This window comes from Gymnoscopelus braueri, assembly GCF_963280865.1.
Source record: "Gymnoscopelus braueri genome assembly, chromosome: 17".
Lineage (NCBI taxonomy): Eukaryota > Metazoa > Chordata > Actinopteri > Myctophiformes > Myctophidae > Gymnoscopelus > Gymnoscopelus braueri.
Window position 1 is genome coordinate 15617666 of NC_137617.1, and position 21947 is coordinate 15639612.

General features: G+C 41.6%; 1 protein-coding gene across 2 annotated transcripts in view; it reads left to right on the forward strand.

The window, feature by feature from the left end:
- exoc6 (exocyst complex component 6) overlaps window positions 1–21947 on the forward strand; it is an 88043-nt gene that overhangs the window by 632 nt on the left and 65464 nt on the right. For both annotated transcript variants that reach the window (XM_080455009.1, XM_080455010.1), the window contains exons 2-4: window positions 15294–15465; window positions 21049–21096; window positions 21727–21817. In XM_080455009.1, coding sequence (XP_080311135.1) covers window positions 15294–15465; window positions 21049–21096; window positions 21727–21817 — 311 coding nt within the window. The remainder of the gene's footprint in view (window positions 1–15293; window positions 15466–21048; window positions 21097–21726; window positions 21818–21947) is intronic.

Consider the following 21947-nt stretch of genomic DNA (forward strand, 5'->3'; position numbering starts at 1 on the left):
GATTTTCTTGAAAATAGCTGTTTATACAGGTTTAAAGTGCTCCTGTGGCCCTTAGTCGCTTCTTTTTGGGGCTTGTTGTTTCATATACCTTAGTCGCTTCTTTTTGGGGCTTGTTGTTTCATATACCTGGTTGCTTATTTCTCTCGCCAAACCTGGCAACACTGGTTAGCATCTCTAGCTAACCAGCAGGCTACATTGTTAGGGTCCAATAGAGTTGAGCCCAAAGAAGCTAGCCGACCAGCTAGCTACTGTTAGCCATTGTTTTAGCCCATAATAAAGGCTATAATGGTTGACATTATGCCGTGTAACACATTAAACACACATCTAATACTGTGTGCTGTGATGCAACAAGCAGCTGACCCTGTTGACTGAAATGTCAACATCATTATTAGTGGGTGGGGCTGTGTTGTTATTATTAGCTGGCTAATGGTAGCTAGTAGCTACTGTTCAGTGGTGAGAAAAGTACTCACATTTTTTACTTAATACTCTGTTACAAGTAATTCAAATGTACTTGAGTAAAAGTACAAACGTATTGGTGTCAAAATGTACCAAAAGTAGAAAGTACTCATTGTGCTCAATGTCCCATTTCACAAGTTTTCAAATGTGTATACAAATCTTTTGAAAATAGCTCCAATGCCTCGCATGGTGAGCTTGTAGATCGGCTATTTTCAAATGGCCGAAATGTATATAGGGCTGAAGGGCTGTGGTTAATGTGTGTTTTGTAATAATAATCACAATCTACAAAGTAACTAGTGGCGAGGGTTTTCAGTTTTCGTGGAGTAAAAGCACAGTATTTGCCTCTGAGATGTAGTGGAGTAGAAGTAAAAGTACTGAAAACTGGTACCTCAAAATTGTACTTAAAGGTGTCATGACATTCATTTTCACTTTTTTTATTTTCAATGTTTTATTTGGGGTTGTATGACCTCAATTACACCCAAAAAACCTGAACTTAGAACATTCAGTGGATTTTCTGTGGTCTGGGGTTTTCTGAATAATTAGGCTGAAAAGTAATCTGAGCTTGGCCCTTCGACAGTGAGGTCACAGTCAATTAATCCCGCCCACTCTCCTCCTCGCCCCTCCCCTCCCCTATCCTTTCCTTTGGGGGGGGCGGAGCAAAGGCGATGATTGACAGGCAAAATCCCTCACCAGCGACACCCGCAGGCAAATATTTCTTTTTTCATTGCAGTTGAAAAGGCTTTAGAAATGTGAGAGAAAAACACCTGCCATGGATCACTGGAATGGAATTTTCACTTAAAACTTTTTGTACACTTTTGAAGGACCAGGACAAAGACTTTGAATGTGGTGTAAAAGTGAATGTCATTAAACCTTTAAGTACAGTACCTGAGTAAATGTACTTGAGTTACTTTACGCCACTGCTATAATGTTATCTTAGCCATTTTAGCCACTGTGTAGATGAGTGTTTCTAGGCCACTGTTGTGGCTGTTGGAGAGGAAACGACACGCTAGCATCTTCTCCCCACAGGGTCATGTTTAGTCATAGTGTTGTGTCATCACCGTTGACAAACAGCTCTTTGGCAGTGAAATGGCATCTTGCATTGTCCTATCCTGAACTATATACAGCAGTGGTTCTCAAACTTTTTCATGTCAAGGACCCCCTGAATGATATGTATTTGGCCGCGGACCCCCATCTCAAAATATTTTGTTCCAGGGACCCCCCCAGAAGCAAAGATTTGAGCTACAAATGTTCGCTTTAAAAATATATATATTCAAAGATTCGCACAAATGTTCACGATAAAAAAAAAATAGCAGATCTACAAGCTCATAGCGCGGCACTCGGTGCCGCGCTATGAGCTTGTAGATCTGCTATTTTTGAATAGCCAAAGTATAAAAGCTGATAATGTAACGATTATGGCTTGACAAGCTTGCAAGTGTCAAAGAAAGTGGCATTGCTGAATGCATCATCCAGTCTAGTGCCACCTTTTAAATGGCCCCGCAGGGCAGCCTATTGCATCTTTCAGCGAACATACCGGAACTTACAAAGCGTGTGCCCCAGGGATACTTGGTTTACTCAGAAGTCTGTCACAACAAACCAAGAATGACAAACCTGTTACCTGCTATGGCAGTTTGTAGTAGCACAAGGCATTGTCTGTTGAGGAGCTGTAAATCCTCGGAGCACTCAGTCACACATACCATTACATCTGTTTTATTACACATTTACTGCTAGGAACAGTTGTTCTGAGAACATCTCTAAGGTAGTGTCCATGACAGGTGAGCTCTTTTGTGGTGGATTTTCACATGAACAACATACAAATGCAGTTTTTATAGTCGGCTTGGTAAAACCTTGTTATGGTTTCACTGACTGAATGTGGACTGTTATCAGTTTGCCAAGTCAAGGTTATGAGAATCAATCTACCACGGAGCAGATCTAGTATTTGACTACTGAAACGGTTCACCTTCTGTCAGAGAATACAGCTAATGTCAAAGTCAGCGTGTCAATTATTAACCACAGACTTGAGCTGTGCGTTCTCTTATTGATTGCAAGAAGGAAAATGCAGGAGTCTGTTTTAGGAGCGTGATGCCTAAGGACTTTGATTGTTTGAGGAGGTTGTTGTTCCCATTATAGAATAGCGACCACCCCAATGTATGAGACGACCCAAATGCCCGTAAGCCCTATTTATACTTTGTCGTACAACGAAGTGTAAATCAGTCTATCTACGAGTCTGTAGATCGGCTCGTAGCTGCGACACTGTCGTACAATGGGAGCATAAATTCTGCATTATTCACGTCATGCTGCAGGCATCTCCCATCTATACACACTTCAATGTCTGGCTGTGACAGATTGTCTTGATGCTGGCTCCTCCTGGCTGTGTGCAGTCTGTTGGTAGCTATTTTAGTATATGCATTGCCAGGAAGTTTTGGTCTGCAATTATACATGCAGTACATGCTCTTGGCTGGTTATATGACAGGGAAGTCTCCGACAAATATTACAGTCGAGTTGTGCTTGACTTCAGTGACTGGTGTCTGTCCACACCACAGATGGCAAACACGCCTAAATAGTATATTCAATGTTTCCTCGGCACTCTTTTCACAGTGACCCCACTGCCACCACTGTTGGGGAAATGACATGACTTAGCCAAAGTTCTCTCTCATGTAGTGTTCCACGTGGCATTTAAATAGTCATGTTTTCCAGCTACTGGTCCAGTCTTTTTTATTGTTGTTGAAACCGGATCAATCAGATTCCATGACACGTGCAAGTTAAATTTGAGTCGCATAAAAAGCAACTACAGCGCACTAAAGGCCTTTGCAGACAGGGTGCGATTAGTCAATCAGTTTTTACCGCATGCGAAAAGACGCACAAATCAAACTGGGTTCGATTGGAAAAAAAACGCATCGCATCGCCACACGGTAAATTCGGAGCCGGTGTGCATGAGGTCATTGAGAACAATGTGTTCATTTAAAAAATGATATTGTCCGTTTTTTCCGTGCGAAAAATCGCACCCTGTCTGCAAAGGCCTTAAGGCTGTCCCCGATCACATAGATTTGATTAACAGTGTCATTATTTACTTTCTTATAATTTTTATCCCGCGATGATTATTTCACCCGGTGCCAATTTCCTAAGTGATCCTGGGCGCTACACCAGCCCTACACCAGCCCCCCACAGCCTGGGGAGGCCAGGGCCGAGCTCATGCTTCCTTCAGTGCATGAGAGCCAACTGACCTTCTTGTCACCTGACAGGGGGGAGTTTCCCTGGTAGGACGTAGCGCGTGGAAGGAACACGTTATTCCAACCAGTTCCCTTCCCCTCCATCAGGCGCCCCGGCTGTCATGGGGGAGGCGGTATAGTGACCAGGATTACTACATGTTTTTGTGAGGGTATTAACTACCCTGGGAGACACGGGGAGAACATGCAAACTCCACACAGAGTAGGCCCTTTTGCCAACCCCACCTAGGGTATGGGCGCTGATGACGCGGAGGAGAAGACACGCCCCCAGCGCCCACAGCGTCCCCGGCGGGAATCGAACCCAGGACCTTCTTGCTGTGAGGCGACAGCGCTACCGACTGCGTCACCGTGCCCCCCGTCATATTATTGATAGAGCTGCTTTCTCTTTGGTCTGTGTATTCATTGTACATGGATAATTCCATGATAAATAGCATAACAAATCCCCCCCAATTAGACCCCCCCCCAATCTCTCAGTGGTTGAGAAATAGGCTACACTAGTGCAGTTTTGGCTATTGCCTCGCTGCTTGTGGATCGTTTGTACGTTTGTACTTAAAGGAGAATTCCGGACAAATTAAGTGTTATCTTTGATGTCTCGTTACTCACCTACCGACGTAAAAAGTGGCGTTCTTTTTTTCCATAGATTCCCCTGTCGTCATTTTGTTTCCAGAACCTGGCAACACGAGTTGCCAGGTTCTGGAAAGAAACAAGCATCCAGTGTTAAATCGTTCGCCATTAACGGTAGCCTCGCAGGAAGTTTCAGCGCATGTTTGACTATCATGAGACTCTACAATGAATCGTAGTAGAGAAAAAAATAACTTTGCATCGGTTATAATAGACGAATTTCCCTAACCCACGCGCTCCCATTATGACAACGGAGGGGGTTTAAAAAATGACGACAGGGGAATCTATGGAAAAAAAGAACGCCACTTTTTACGTCGGTAGGTGAGTAACGAGACATCAAAGATAACACTTAATTTGTCCGGAATTCTCCTTTAACCCAACTGTTGGGCCTGGTGAGTCTGTAAACAATCCTGTCAACAGCCTTTCTTTTCAGATGATTTTACTGCGATACTTTATGGGCTCATTATGTTGTGTGAATTGTGCAGCATATTAACTACCACAATGTGCATAATAATAACATATGCACTATATGAAAAAAACACTTGGCGTTTTAATCTGCTGTTTGGGAATTTTGGTTACAGTTGTGACACAGGAACCAGAGTTTGTTTTCAGATCTCTTGAATATCGAGTGTACCGATATATTTGTTTGTCTTTGGTTCAGTGTTCACCTGCTAGAAGAACCTTTGTGTATGGCATACACACACACATGTCACACGACATTTGTAAATAATGTCCGAATAATCAAACGTGAAACTGTCTGTTAAAAGGCTGTGTATCATACAATGGGGCTTTAAAATGTCAGGTATCATGATTTAACTAGTCTTTTGCTGCTTTATATTATTTACATCTTTGTGCCTAAAGAAATGGCCTTACATCTTTAAGGGATATTTCACGTTCAAACATTTCTGGGGTAATTTTAACGTCTACTCTGGCTTTTGTGAGCACCCCAGACAGTTCTTAAGTTGCTCGATTCAGTATTTAGCTATTTGACATTCATTTAATCAGACACGCCCCCTTCCTTCCTATACAAACCCACTGTAACTTCCAACTTCATTTCAACCATGGTATATTCATTCACACCTGTCCTTGGTCCTGGACTGATATTGTCCTTCTAATATGTGAGGGGCTGTGTCTTTTCAAAAACGTTTTTCACTTCAGCCCGAGTAGACGTTAAAAATGGCCCCAGACATGTTTGAAAGTGAAATATCCCTTTAAAGAATATTTTGCATCCAAGGCCGACCCCTGTATATCATTGCCTGATTTGCTAAACAAAAGCTGGGTTTCTTGTTTCTACATGCAGCATTATAAGTGATGTAGTACTGTAGCAGCTTATGGAAATGGAGAGAGATAGAGAGAGGTAGCAGGACTGTGTAGAGCACAAAGAGAGAGGGGGACAGAGAGATAGAGAGAGAGGCCATGTCTTTCCCTTCCTATCCAGTCCACAGGAAACACCTGCTGTACCCCTCCTCTCTCTCCGTCTCACCCTCTGTTTCTCTTCCTCTTGTTTCAGGATAACACTATGTAGCCTGGCAGCTTGGTCTGTTTAAGAGAGATGGACAGACCGTGTCTCATCATGCTTCTCTTTGCCTTTCTTTATCATGCTCTCTGCTTCTGTTCCACTATTTATATTTCTCCATTCCTTCTGTCATGCGCTCTCTCTCTCTCTCTCTCTCTCTCTCTCTCTCTCTCTCTCTCTCTCTCTCTCTCTCATATATATATATATATATGTCACCATATTCCATTCCTTGGTCACACAACTGCTATTGTACGCTACTACACTGCTAGCTTACAAGCCAATCCAGAAATCTTGTTGACTAGTTCTGTCATTAAAGAAAGAAAATTAACGATGTGGATCTTGGGATCCATATAGGAACGGCACAGCACCAGACCTCATGTGGCATATCTATTCTGGTGAGGTTTCAGCGTCCCTACTAGATGTGTCTTTGTGACCACCAGTTAACCGTAGGATATCCATGTGGATGCCCACAAGCTACAGTGAACTCCCACTCATGATACTGGCATGCCCGTCTCATTTCTTCAGAATTTCATTGGAGCTTTTTCAAATCAGATTGAAAAATAGTTTTACATGTCAGTTGCTTCATAAAATTCCCAATGGCATAACGATGATGAGGGTTTCCCCCAGGAAAGTTGTTAGGTCCCTATCTTTTAACTGCCCAGCCACACTTGTGATTTGTTGTGAGTCACGCAGTCATGGGTGCGTGAGTGTCGGGGCTCACTTTGTAGGTTCGTGTCACTGGTTTCCATTGAAAATGACTTGTAATCTACCTGTTGTTTTGTCTCCTGTAGTGTGAATGCAGCATCAAACAGCAATTCTCCTCAGAAATCATGACTGGGAGGGCAGTATTAACGTGTGTGGGGCTGTGGGCAAGCGCGCTCCCCTGTTACTTACACACTGCTTAAGTTTATATAAAAAATAATGTACTTGCCGACAAGATGAGGTGATTATATCATAAGTAATTGTAAAGGTTATTTAGTCTACTACATAAGAAATGATGTCTTGTGATAGTTGGAAGCGCTTGTGTGTTGGATGTCACTCCACGTATCATGAGGTAAAATAATTGATTGATTGAATATTTTATTAGAAAGAAATGTAAAACAGCACGAGTACAGTCAAACACTTTGTCTAAAATGTTAACACCAAAAAAGTCCTTGCGGTCTTGTTTCCATTGGGGTCCTAGGTATTCAATTCATCAACATATAAAAAATAGCACCAAACATTCAATTTCATCACAAATATAAAACACTATTATGAGTAGAAAAAAAAGGGGGGGGGGGGTGTCGCCTGTCTAAGAGAGAAGTGATACTTGGCCTCCTGAAAGGTGAATTTTCAGGGCTGTTTGAAAGGAAGCCAGTGAACCACTTTTTTAACACATTGAGTGCCAAAAACGGTCCGGACCGTTTTTCATAATCCAAACGAGGAGTGCCAAAAACGGTCCGGACCGTTTTTGAAAAAAAAATGAAAAAAAGAATAAATAAATAAAAAAAAGCACCAGGAGATAACATTTTTCAAAGATTTAGACTCCAATCCACTTCCTGGTTAACTTATGACTTCAAAAGCCTGTATCTCGGCTCCTGTGTATTTATTTTTTTTACAATGTATTTTTGACTATTTTCGACTATTTTCAACTGGCTGCAACTATGGAACGGATTACCTAATGTTTTTAATTTTTTTCCTCCGATTGTACGAGACCCCTGTGTGTGTAATGAGGGGATCCGTGAGGACGGTGATCACTGAAAATATTTTGTGACTACTTGAAAAAGGTTCAAAAATGGTTAAAAATCCAGGCACTGACTGTACCCTGTTTTTCAAAAAACCTGGCACTCAATGTGTTAAAGGGATGGGGTCATCCCATCCGCACCAATATCAGACCTGTTTACCTATAATTGTAGTCTAAAAAAAAAGTTTAAAAAAAACGTTTACCTGAAGCTTAGGTCCGGCAGGGGGTAGACCTACCTAGGCCTGGTTGCCAGCCAGGGTTGCAGCAGTACAATGGTGGAAAAGAGATGCAACCCTGGGTACCAGCACTTCGTCGAGAGGAATGTACCCCCCCCTTCCCCCCCCCACTTTGGCACTCCTTATGCCAAATTAATCCTCCCCACTCATTTCTGTGTTGCTACTGCTGTTGTACGCCACTACCAGTGTTGCCAGATTCTGTGAGAGAAACAAGCAACCAGGTCTAGGAAAACCAGCCCAAAAGAAGCGACTATGGGCCACATGAGCACTTTAACATATACATCAGCTATTTGAAAATAGCCGATCTACAAGCTCACAACGCGTCGCGATGCGGGGAAATTATAATAAGCAGATCTGGCAACCCTGGCTACTACCTCACCTGCCAGTGAGGAGCTCCCACACCAGGAGGATGTAGCGTCTCCGTCCTCCTACGGCGCTGACGGGCGCCGCCCCAGCCTGTAGGAGCTGCAGTGACAAAGTTCACCCTCACCCAGCCCAGTATTCATAGCGTTCGTTTGGATACCAACCCCTGTACTTTGACAATGGACAGGTGCTTTACGTCTCCTTATAACAGCAAATAACAGCAGACTTAAGGGCTTTGGGAAAAAACGGACAATATCATCTTTTAAATGAACACATTGTTCTCAATGACCTCATGCACAGTTGCACACCGGCTCCGAATTTACCGTGCTGCGATGCGGCGATGCGTATTTTTTTCAATCGAACCCAGTTCAATTCGTGCGTCTTTTCGCATGCGGTAAAAACTGATTGACTAATCGCATCCTGTCTGCAAAGGCCTTTAGTGTACCTGAGTTGACTGAAATTGTATATTGCTTGTAGCCTACTAGTACTTGTTTTCACCCAGCCGTTGATATGTAAAACTAAACAGCTGCTTTCACCTTCCTGAAAGTTTGACAGGCAAGTTAATTAAAACATCGAAAATAACATTGTTAATCAAAACAACATCGGACGGTTATCAAATAGGGGAACAGTCCAAGAGCCAGTATCAGAAAATATTTGCGTATCCAAATAGACAACATCTAAAGATGCCGTAACTGTAGAATGTTGTTGTTTTTTTAAGCATGGAACTTGTGTAACATTCATGCCTCTTGGCCAGTGCGTTCTTGCAAAAGAGACTTTGTCTCAATGTATTATAAGTACTGAGACTTTACCTTTTCAAGTGGCCTAAATATATAGTATACCTAAATAGTTTTTCTGCCAAATAGAAGAGTGTGTGTGTGTGTGTGTGTGTGTGGGGGTGTGTGTGTGTGTGTGTGTGTGTGAAAATAAAATAAGCTTATATATGAACTGTATTCATTAATAACTTGCCAGAAAACTTTGTACAATATTGATCTGTGGTATCGGATGTTTTGTGATGTACCGTTACAATTACTTATTCAGTTGTTCATGGAAAGAAAACTACACAGCCCAAACCTCTACCAAAGTGTAAATGTTTTCTTAAAACTAATTTCAGCCGCATCCATGTGAACTGTGAACACACACACACACACACACACACACACACACACACACACACACACACACACACACACACACACACACACACACACACAGAGACAGACAGAGACACACACACACACACACACACACACACACACACACACACAGGGCTGTGACAATTATGACATTTTACGTAACAATTTATTGTGTATTATATAATGATACACAATTATCGTTAATATAGTCATTAGCGATTTAATTGCGTTTCTGTCATTGAATATTGTAACATAAAAAAATACATTTCTGTTTGGCTTTTAGGCTTCGTAAACAAAAGGTGCACAGGGCAGATATGACAAATAAGTTGCATCATTTTATAACATACTTAAAAAAAAAACATGAATCTTGGAAATAGTCGATCGGCTATTTCCACAATTTTAAAACATGTTTGAAAATATATGAACATTTTTCAACATGATTGACGATTATACACATTTTTTGTTACGATTATCTCAAATAATTGCGATTAGGTGATTATATAACAATTGTGACAGACCTACAGTACACACACACACACACACACACACACACACACACACTTCTATTTGGAAGAACGTGTATATAAGATTTTGTGTTTATTTAAGCGATTTGGCTTCTGTGGTACTGCTGGCAGTAGACTCTGGCCGTTGCAGGGTTGGAACGCAGGGTTTACTGTTTTATTTGGCACTCCAGGATACGCAAATGACCAACACTTAATACAATACAACCTCCCACTCATGACACTGGCTCTTAGACTGTTTGATAACCGTCTCATTTCGGCAGAAGTTGATTGTGGCTTTTTAAAAAATTATTATCAGATTTCAATGACAGATTTCAAAATATCATTCATTGAAATCTTTCATATTATCAGGAAGGTGAAAGCAGCAGTTTAGTTTTACATATCAACGGCTTAAAGGAGGAGTTCACCCAAAAAATCGTAGGTCATTTGCGTATCCTGGAGTCAGGATGATGAGACTTTGATCATTGTGGCGTTTCACTCCATTGGATTGTATCTGACAGCTAAATGGAGCAGCAATTCAGGCATGTAAAAAACAAGGAAAATATAAGAATGCTTCAACCACTTTAACCACTTATAAACCCTATATGGTTGACCGGCGTCCCTCAGGGTTCTGTACTACTGCCTTTTCTGTTATCACTGGCTCTACACTTCATATCTACGCTGACAATAGCAGTTCTAATAGCGATTAGCGATGCTTTATGAGCTTGTAGATCTGCCATTTTCTGAGAAAGTTATCCCTAGAATACGGATGCTGGGGTTTAAGAGCCTGGTTTGCTCTATTTTGGGCATGCCATTATCTGTGAAAATGTTCCAAAACACATTTTTATTTTTCTCAAAAAATTGCAGCTTACAACGTGTTGTGATGCAACATGTGAGCTTGTAGATCGTCTGTTTTTATGTTTTGAATTAACAATCTACTTTAACTTTAAAAGCAACCTTTAAATGTAATGAGAAATGGGCCTGATCACACATCCCATTTATTTGGTAATTGGTGTTTCTAAGAATCAGGAAGAAGTAATACACAGGTAACCACAAGTGGAATCCCTAGTAGTAGCATCAGAATATTTACATGTATCCTCAACACACAACTTACTGTGGTTACCTACAGTATGTAAATGACTAGCAGTGGTGGACAAAGTACTCAAGCCCAGTATTTGAGTCAAAGAATAGATACTCCTGGCCAAATATCACTCACCTTCAACTGAAAGTTGCTCAGTTAAAGTACTGAAGTACATACTTAAAAAAATTATGTGCTGTATTCCCCCCCAAAGATTTTCCAGACATTTGTGAAAAATAGCAATAACAGTGAAAATAGCAGATCTACAAGCTTTAGATTGGCTATTTTCACTATATTTTAAATAGGGCTTCTTAACTCATTCACTGCCACTGACGTAAAAAACGTAATTTGTCCCGTTTACCAATCCTGCCACTGACGTAAAAAACGTAATTCTTTTTTTTTGAAAAAAAATAATTTTTTTTCAAATTTGACCCAAAGACCAAGGAGATATGATTTGTTAAAGATCTACACTCCCATCCACTTCCTTGTTAACTTAAAACTTAAAAATTCTGTATCTCGGCTCCTGAGTACTTTTTTTTTTAAATGAAAAATCTCTGGCAGTGGGCAAACGCGGCCAGCAATAATTGTGGCAGTGAATGAGTTAAGTTGTTAATTTGAAATGTAGTGAAAGTCTCACATAAATGCTCAAGCACATTTTTTTTTAGTAAAGTACTCAATTAAATGTACGTTACTGTCCACCACAGATTACCAGGTCAGATGTAGGTAGACCTGCACCTGACCTGTTCATCTGAAACAGTCCATTTCCATGCAGTTATATCTGTAGTACTTAGAGACAACTGTTGAGATATATGACAGATAATGTTTGCACAGCAATGAGGTCTTATTTGATTAGCAAACAGACCAGTATAAGAATTGATAACTTTATGGCTGTAATTTCTAGTCTGTCTGTCTGTCTGACCTGGTGCCGCCTGTCTGCCTGTAGTTAGTGTTTGGTGAAATGTGAGCACGGACGGTAGACATTTTTTATGAAGGCCCATTTTTTACGTCCCCCCCCCCCCCCCCCACCCTCAACAATTGCTACTTTATACCGACAACCCCCCCCCCCCCCCCCCCATTTCCTGTGAGAATCATAATTGTATTGCAGTCGCATTGACTTACACAGGTAAAAAAAAATCACCCACACACGTTACTGGCAGTTGGTCATGGACAGTTGCCCTGTTTGATAACGGTCTCCGTTATCAAGAACTCCCATGGACCCTATTCAAAATGGATCTAGTTTTGCATATCAACGGCTGCGGAACATTCTCAAAGTGCATAGCATATCTGTCGGGTGGAAACCTCATATGTCCAAAACGGTTACTTTAGCAAAAGTAGCAGATCTACAACCACACAGCCTTTTGGAGTGTTAACTAGTGTGGTAGGAGTGTTCTCTCCTTTGACCAAATGGAAATAGCCATCTTTAAATATCTAAATCTATAAATGCCAACATTCGTTACTAGAACAATGTTGATGTTGAAAGTGCATTTTTGAGTGCATAGATTATAGATTTTGAATCTCATTTTTTGGGGGATTTTCTTGTTTCTATTGATGGTCACAGTGTGGAGAAACGGAGAGAGAAAGTCAGCATGTGACACAATAGAGGTCCGCCGGGCCCGGGAATCAAACCGGGGACTCGCTTTCAGGCATCAGAGCCTACGTGGTACATGCCTTAACCACTTGGCTGGCGCCTCAACCCTTGTACACTAGGAAATGCACGAGGGGTGGCGCTGTTTGATGGATTGTCAAAAAGTAAACAGTGAAACTTTTTGAGATTGTCAGTGTTTCTCATTACATTAACATTTATTTGGCTAAATGCTAGATGTTCAACTATCCACATCTTTCCATGTCATTCTTTATATTTTCCACTAAGGGGCGCTATAGGACAACACATTGATACACCAGCGCATGGACACAGTTCAACTTAGTTTCTGTGACATACTGTTATCTTTTTGCTCAGTTACTTTGTATATGTTCATGTCATACTATATATTTATCTTGAGAACAGTGGGTCCGAACCCATCTGAAAGGCTATTTATTGTTACTTTTTGTGTTATTTAGTTACTTGGAAGCACATTACTTACATGACTATTTACCCTGGTGTTTTTTTATTATTTTTTTTACTAGGGTTGTTGCCATTTACTATGATCTTGCACTTGTAAGCCACTCTGGATGAAAATGTGTCTAAATGTCTTGAGTTGTAAATAGGTTTTTGCCCGTGGCCACTTCATTGTATTATGATGATGAGTTTGTTTGCCAGTCCAAGTAAACGCAGATATTACTCATTACGCCTTCTGATCAGCTCTATTGGTCAGGTATCTCTCATAAAGTGAGGGAAACTCACAGTTTAGTACAATATGCAATTTTCTCAAACGGTACAAAATAAAATGTACTTTTGAAAGTGTCCAGCTATGAAGGTGCTATTGCGTTAAATCAACACCAGATGGAGCCAGAAGAACATCAGCCCGAATGGAATGACAGGTTGTTGTCAATAGTGTCAGAATCCCACTGACTTTTATAGTTTACCACCCTAGAAGAACTGGGGCTGATTAAAACATGTCACTGCCATTATTAAGTACAGACCAACCATAAGGACACGTGTAGGAAAGTTTGGATTCCAATTAAACGTTTTAAGAGGTTAGAGTACAAGCTAGAAACCTTTTGGTACAGACCTTTTGGACAGGAGAACCAATGCTAAGCAGGCTGAGCTATGTCAATGTTAACTGTCTGTAGTGCAATCCGTTCTATGTCCTACCCGGGATTTGAACCTGGGTTCCCTGTGCGAGCAGCTCCAAAATGTCTACTGCTGAGCTAATATGTGAAGCTTGTTTGAGCAGAGGTTATAATGTGCTTTTGAGCTTCGTGTAATGCCACTGGTCAACCATTAGCGGATTAGCGGTCCTACCCAGGGTAGGACTAGTTATTTTGTATTAGCAAACTCTACTCTTGGGTCGTGGACCCATTTTTATAAATCTAAGAAATTCCATGCATTTTATATACTTCAGAAGTAATGAAACTAGTTTGGGTCCCGGGGAGACATACAATTCTTTTTTGGGTCTCGAGCTAAAACGTTGCTCTACCATACACATTGGTTAAAATAATGTTTTATTCTCTAAAAACAAGGTTATGCATTGCAGCTTTAAGCTCCCAGGAACTCAACTTAATGTTTTTTGTCTTAAGTGCCTAAGAAACCAAGTAAATTCTCAGTTATCAGTGTGGTCCGTTTGACTGTTTCTCATTCGATCAGTTATCAGCTTGTGGTCTAGTTAGTTCTCTAGTTAGTTGTATGTGTTAGTTACCACTTGTATACTTCCCCGAAAATAGATCTACAAGCTCGCGCCACGTCACGCTGCGGCACCTGGTGAGCTTGTAGATCTATTTTGGATCTAATTCAGGCTTTAGAAGATACATAGTGCATGCATGTACATCTAAATAACCTCAAACTGTTGACGCGCGCACACACACACACACACACACACACACACACACACACACACACACACACACACACACACACACACACACACACACACACACACACACACACACACACGCTGGCATCTATAGAGCCATCTGGGCCTGCAGTAGCTAAGCCAGGACTTACTGTAACAGAGAGAGGTGTGTGTGTGTGTGTGCGCGCGCGCCACGTGTGGCTATGTGGTAGTTGGATGAGCATCAGTTCTTCATACCAGGGTTCTTAACAGTACTATGTTAAGTGGTAACAACTGGCTACTTGGGTCTGCCGTTGCCAGAGTGTAATAAAGTTGCTTAAAATGTTTAATGATAATAAATAATAATAACGATGTGGGCCCCCCTGTCCAATCTTGAACTATCAATAGTAAGTTCCTTCCTACGTGTGCATTTTGTGAATGAAGCCTCACAAATCACAGTATGGTGTCAGTGGCAAAGCTGCTTGTGTGCATGCCCTAGTGTGGAGATGCTCTACACCCCTCAATTGGCCAAATAGTGATATTTTTTATAAATACTTCATCAATAACAACAAAAGTGCTTCACACGAATAATGTGGTGTAACTAAGATCTTTTTTTTTTACATGTATAGGTTTTCATCTACAGCCCAATTTTCACATGCTTCTTAAGTTTCACTGTTATTTCATCAGGCACTTCAGGAAGACCAGGTTCTGTTGCATGACATCATGCACATAGAGGCATGAGCTGTGATTGATCTGCTTTTGAGGGGACATGCATACAGTACATACTTACAGTACATTACAAACATGCCATAAAAGCATTCTGATTCTGTATGTCGGTCTTGTCTCAGTTGTAATGACGATGTGATGTCAATATCCAAAACGTAGGTAAAAAAATTGTTCAATCTTTGTGTTGAACTCCCATTCTTTCTCTCTCCCTCTCTCTCTCTCTCTCTCTCTCTCTCCCTCTCTGTCCAATTGAACATTCTCTCTCTTCCCCTCTCTTTCCGTGTCTCAGGTCTGTGTACGATGACCAGCCCCACGCCCACAAGCGCTTCATGGAGAAGCTGGACGCCAGGATACGGAACCACGACCGCGAGATCGAGAAGATGTGCAACTTCCATCACCAGGGCTTCGTGGACGCCATCACGGAACTGCTCAAAGTTCGCGCCGATGCAGAGAAACTGATGGTGAGAGAGAGCACAGATATTAGGTCTGGAAGGCTGGTCAGCTAGATCGGACCTAGCACTGCATGGTGTTGTATTTGCAAAACTGACTAAGATATTTTTGGTGACACACAGCAAAGGTCGTCGGGAATCGAACCCGCGACACGCTGTCAAGCTGGATTACCAGCGTATGTGGTATGCGCCTGGACCGCTAGGCCAGCGGGCGCCCCCGACAATCATATTATTGATTCAAAGAATCTTCTGTATCGCAAGATGGCGGAGTCGTCATAGGAGTTGATTGCTAACGTAGCATTTTCCAAGTTTTGAACATTTGTTTTGCGTAATGATATTGAACATTTCTTCTGTTCACCTGCCTAATTCGGTGGGGAAGTAGTCTAATTTCACAGCCACAGTCAAATAAACTAGCTGCGTGTGTGAGTAGTTAATTGTTGTTGACGTTTCAGCTTGGCAGACCATTGAAATCCTCTGTGGAGAATCTCCAGGTTAAACCCTAAACCCCTTTTTGGGTTCAAGCACTTTTATTTAACCAAAAACAAATTTCTCCATGAAGGCAGTTGGTCCCCATGGCTGCACGCCAGACCATGATAGTAACCATTAGTTTCAACCAGAAAATGCTAGCAGGCTGTTTTGTGGTCAGCTAAAAGCTAATGTTGGACGTTTGTTTTTACCTCGTATGTACCTGGCAACAACAACCAAAAAAAGACCAGAATTCAGGAAAACAACCAAAGTATCCCTTTAAGAATTCAGTTGGCAGGCAAAAGAAAAGCCATGTTCTCAGCCATGTTCACGTTGTAGCCACACAGCTGTCTAATTACTAAAGGACAGCATATTATTCAAATTGATAACCCAACCACACAGTCCCCCAATTATCGAATGGCAGTGTTCATTCAGATTAATAACCAAGAGGGCATTCAGGTCAGTGGCCCCAGCCATTGTCCTCCAGGAGGTAATGAGAGTTTTACTGAAGGGCCAAAATGGCCGCCTTGTTACCATCATGACCTAATGAGAGACGGCGAGCATGTGATGTGGGATTCCGTCTCTCTGTCTGACTGCACCTGCACTCCCATCCGTCCATTAGCACAGCTTTCAACCATCCATCCATCCATTGGCACTGCCAGTCTCCTGCTGTGTGTGCGTGTGTGTGCGTGTGTGTGCGTGTGTGTGTGTGCGCGCACTTGTATTACTGTACTACTTGTGAGGGCCAAATGCCCTTGCAAGTATAGTAGAATTTGAGAAATAGACTTTGGGCCTCATGCAGAAAGAAGCATTGTCTTAACCCATTAACTGCCAGAAGTATTTCTGGCTATTTCTGGCCAGTGCCAGAGATTTTTCATTGAAAAAAAAAAAAGTACTCAGGAGCCGAGATACAGAATTTTTAAGTTTTAAGTTAACAAGGAAGTTGATAGGAGTCTAGATCTTCGAAAAATCATATCTCCTTGGTCTTTGGGTCAAATTGAATAAATATAAAAAAAAGTTCACGTAGATCTACGCGACTGGCACGTGGCGGCTTTAAATAGGTTCGCGTAGATCTACGCGATTGGCTGTCAATCAGCTAAAAGTCCCTTATATTTGTTTTACATTTGCTTATTTTTCTCTTAATTTTCTGTTAATAGAAAACAAATAAGAGGTCAACTCTGGGTGCACCAAATGGTTCTTAAACATCCAAATCTGCTCTTACCCAGGTGTGCCGAATGAGGAAGCACACTTGATCTTAAATTGGAATGCACGATTGCGCGTGGCTGTTTGTTTGTCACTAGCGTACAGTAGGTAACGCCCCCTAACACTACGGGCATTTTTTGCAGCTTCTGATCTGGATCTGCGGATCCAGTCGGGGTCTTCTTCCTAATTCAAACAGTAAAGTCAATATGAACTTGAAATTTTTCTGTAAAAAAAAAAGAAAAGCTGTACTGGGTTTTGTGATGTTCTATACAGTATGGGCAGAATCTTCTTTGTTTGCATTTATTTATGTGCTAAAAAGAGTAACTTTGAAAGCTGTTTCACCATGCAATGTAATTCAATGAGGAGACTATTTTTGGAACATCAATTTCTAATCAACGGAGTAACTATTGAAGATATCTCACCAATATTTGGAGTTATGGCAAGGTAACTACACCGGAAATATCTAGCAAAGTGTCATTGCACTTTAAATAATCTTAAAGTCTGGTAGTTCACTTTTATGTTTATTATTTATTTAAAAGAAGCTGCAGTTGGTGGGAAGCTTGCACAAAAGAATTTCACCCACTCTTTTGATACCTGGTGTAAACTTGACACTAAATTGACAATAAACTGAAGTTGAGGTTGATGTGATTTTCCAGAGATCCGGTACTGACATTATAAGGATGACATAAACCCAACAATGGCAAAATATGAACATTTGTGATGCTGTCAATGCTGGGTTAGTAGAGGCGCACACACTCACAGTAAGAAAAAGCTGAACGCACGCAATATTTAGTTTTAGGTTAGTTGGGATCAATTAACCAATAGTATTTAATGGAATTGAATTTAATAATGCATTCTTTATATTTACTCTAAAACATATCGTATACGTTTTATTAGACGATATGCAAGTGTTTTCCATGTTTCTCAAATTTAAAACTAGCACAAAATGTGTTCTTATATCACTGCATTTTTTAGATCTAGAATTACTATTAGGAAAAGATTCAGCTTGGGTTTATTTTTGCAATTAGACATTAGGGTTTACTAAGAGGTCGGGGTTAGAGTTATGTCTGATTTATGCTTGGTTTATGTATTTGTATTCTTTGCTTTATTTAGATAGAAGAGAGTAGAAAGACAGAAACCAAGGCCAGGGAGAGAGGAGCATGCACCTTGGATTTTCTCCATAGTCATTAAAACATTACCGAACTTACCTGAATAATTGAATCTGTTTTTGATATACATCATTGCCCACTAAAGAAGTAAGGGACGTTTATATTGGGCTAGACTTCTATCTGTGCATTAAAATGAATAAAAAAGATTTGATCTGATTTAATAAAAAAATGAATAGCTAAAACAATTTACATAGAATATAATACTAGCAGATACAATACGATACAATAATCCTTTGTTCAAGCAACGAGCTTATAGACTTTGAATAAATTAGGATAGTGTGACAGCCCACAGCGAGGCAAGGACCACACACAGGCTGTTCGCCTCAAAAATGCATATTTTAGGATCCCCAAATGCCTAGTCTCACGTGCTTATAGACACCTCTCAGGCAATCAAAAAAGTAATGTTTCATTCATCATCTTAGGTGCGAACAGTCACATGTCATGACGGTACTTAATCATTAAGGATTTAATCATTAAATCTCTCTCTCTCTCTTTATGTAAATGTATTAACGCAGCCTGTATTTTGAGCTTGTAGATCCGCTATTTTCACCCAATGTTCACCCCAGAACTGGGATGCTAGGGTTCAAGTGGTTTTCAAAATTGTCCTGTGTGGACACATTATCCTAATGATTAAAACCAACTCTAAACAGTCTGTGTAACGCGTAATAATCTTCTTGGTATGGCGTCGGAGGAGAGACACTGATTGTCTTGTTGTCGCCACCCTTGTTCCTGTGGAGAGGGCTCCCATTGAAAGGCTGTCATCGGAAGGCCCAGTGGTCAATTGGGTCATGGCTCTCAACCGCTTGACAAGAGCCGAGAGTTCAAAAATCCCCATCCAGAATCGAGAAGTTTGTCACTGAATCTGTGAGAAAGGGCCTGTCATAAGCCATTAGGGCTCATGAAAGGCCCAGCGTGCCGACCGCGGGTTCAAGTCCCCGCTGCCTGGTTAATCTGAATTTACCCGCCTTTGTCCCTGCCCCTTCATGGACAATGAGCTGATTACAAGGCTGAGCAGTCGCAGCGAGAGAGAGAGAGAGAGAGAAAGGGGGAGGAGCAGAGAACCAGAGATGAAGGGAGGGGGGAGAAGGGGGAGGGAGGGCCCAGGCAGATAGATAGAGTGATGGTAGATGATGTATGAATTAAGATCTCGTTGCAGAAACCTCTTCTCTCCATATTCTAACTTTTTGTGTTTTTTCGTAAATGAATACCCTACTTGATCATACTATAGCGTCACACAAAAGTATGAAAAGTAGCAGATCCAGAAGCTCGAAACGCGGCTCAAAACGTGGCTCAAAACGTGGCTCAAAACGTGGCTCAAAACGTGGCTCGAAACGCGGCGCGTTTTGAGCTTGTAGATCTGCTGTTGTTTGTTGTTTTGGACATATGAGGTTTCCACCCGACAGAGACGATATGGGGAAATGGATGGATGGTTTTGTCAACTGGCGTGAACAGTTCCTCTGGAGAGATGGACAGTTAAGGGAGAGTGGTTTAAATAAAGAAGAACATAGCTGAGAATTAGCGAGTGATTGTTTGTCAAGATATCTCGGATGTGTTTACTGCTAAGTGTGCTACCACACTTAAACTTTTCCACAGCAGAAAATGGTTTGCTTCTCTTCCAATGCGTTGTCTAAAATACCAAGTGCGACCTCGCTGAAACGCAGCTTCTCTTTAGCGGAATGGGAATAGAGCCCTCTGATTGGATTAATGAATCTAACGCCCTAAAGACACCCAGACCCTGTTGAAGACCCAAGTGTCGAAATGCATCGGTCATCATTCTCTAATGCCTTGCTCAATACATTATTTATTTTTTCACCTGAAGACGGAGTCCCTCTGTACCTTTTCCCCTACAGTCTGCCTCACCACAACCCTTTTGCTTCTATGTATACCTACCTGTTTCACTGAAGAGCACCTGTTTGCAAAGGCCACTGTGACTGAACCCAGGCAGTGCTTCCTTCTTCTGTTTTAAACACCCAAGACTAATTCAGAGCCTTAACACCATTCGTTAGTGCCGTGCGCTTGTGTTTGTGCTCAAATAATGCGGCGACAAACTAGTAAAATAGCCGTGGTCGCTAAAATTGGGCCCCTCGGAGTTAAATTAACCCTGAGCATTTTTACTGTGGAGATTGGGGTCCCAGAGATACAAATCATATCATACTGGGGGTCCTTAAAAAGGTTGAGAATCACTGGCCTAGTTGACCTCCGCGTTGCCCTGTCACTATCGCTGTGTCCTGCTGTAACAACAATCAAAACCTTCAAATTACAGTGAAGGAACTGTGGAACTTTCATGAACGTATGAGATGACAAGTTGTTCTGGAACCCAAATAAGCATGATATGAAGAGGTCAGGGGTCAAATCAGAACGGCAACTAATGGTTATCACCATTAATCTATTATTTGTACATTTATTTTAATTTAAAAAAATGATTAATTACAAAACTATTCGGGTTAACCCTAACCCTATGCTCAAAAGTTCTCCAAGCACAGACATACATCTTGAAATATCTTTCTACATTTACCCAGCCATTAAAGAACATTACTTCTAATTTATAATATGGAATAATAAATATGGAAGACGAGTATTCATATTTTTGTTGAAGTTGGCACATATCAGACATTTTTACATGATACATCACTAAGCCAATTGTTCAAATACAAACATTTTGATTGATTAGTTTTCTGTCAATTAATAAATTGATCAGTCGATGAATTACTTCATCATTAACTGATGGTATTTGTTGTCTTTGTTTTTTTCCGCAAAGGGCCAAGTGACAGACACTAACAGAAGACTGCAGGAGGCTGGGAGAGAGGTGAGCAACTCCATCACACACACACACACACACACACACACACACACACACACACAGCGTACAGTTTTTGTGGTGCTGTCAGTCTGTGCGTGGTCATCAGGTTGAAGCGGTTCACATTTAGACATGACCGTTCTTTAACCTTGACAGTTAATGGTGTTGGTCTGTCTGTCTGTCTGTCTGTCCCTCTCTCTGTCTGACCCTGTCTCTCTCACAATTGACTGCCTAACTCACTCTGTCTGTCTCTCTCTCTCTGTCTCACTCTGACCCTGTCTCTCTCTCACTCTGACCCTGTCTCTGTCTCACTCTGACCCTGTCTCTCTCTCACTCTGACCCTGTCTCTGTCTCACTCTGACCCTGTCTCACTCTCACTCTTGACCCTGTCTCTCTCTCACTCTGACCCTGTCTCTCTCCTCCTCTGACCCTGTCTCTCTCCTCCTCTGACCCTGTCTCTCTCTCACACTGACCCTGTCTCTCTCTCACTCTCACTCTGACCCTGTCTCTGTCTCACTCTGACCCTGTCTCTGTCTCACTCTGACCCTGTCTCTGTCTCACTCTGACCCTGTCTCTCTCCTCCTCTGACCCTGTCTCTCTCTCACACTGACCCTGTCTCTCTCCTCCTCTGTGGGTCAGGTGACAGCTCAGACAGAGGAGGTGATTCGCTGTCGGGTTCAACAGAGGAACATGGTCACCACTGTGGAGAAGCTTCAGCTCTGTATTCCTGGTAAGATGGCGCGCACACACACACACACACACACACACACACACACACACACACACACACACACACACACACACACACACACACACACACACACACACACACACACACACACACACACACACACACACAC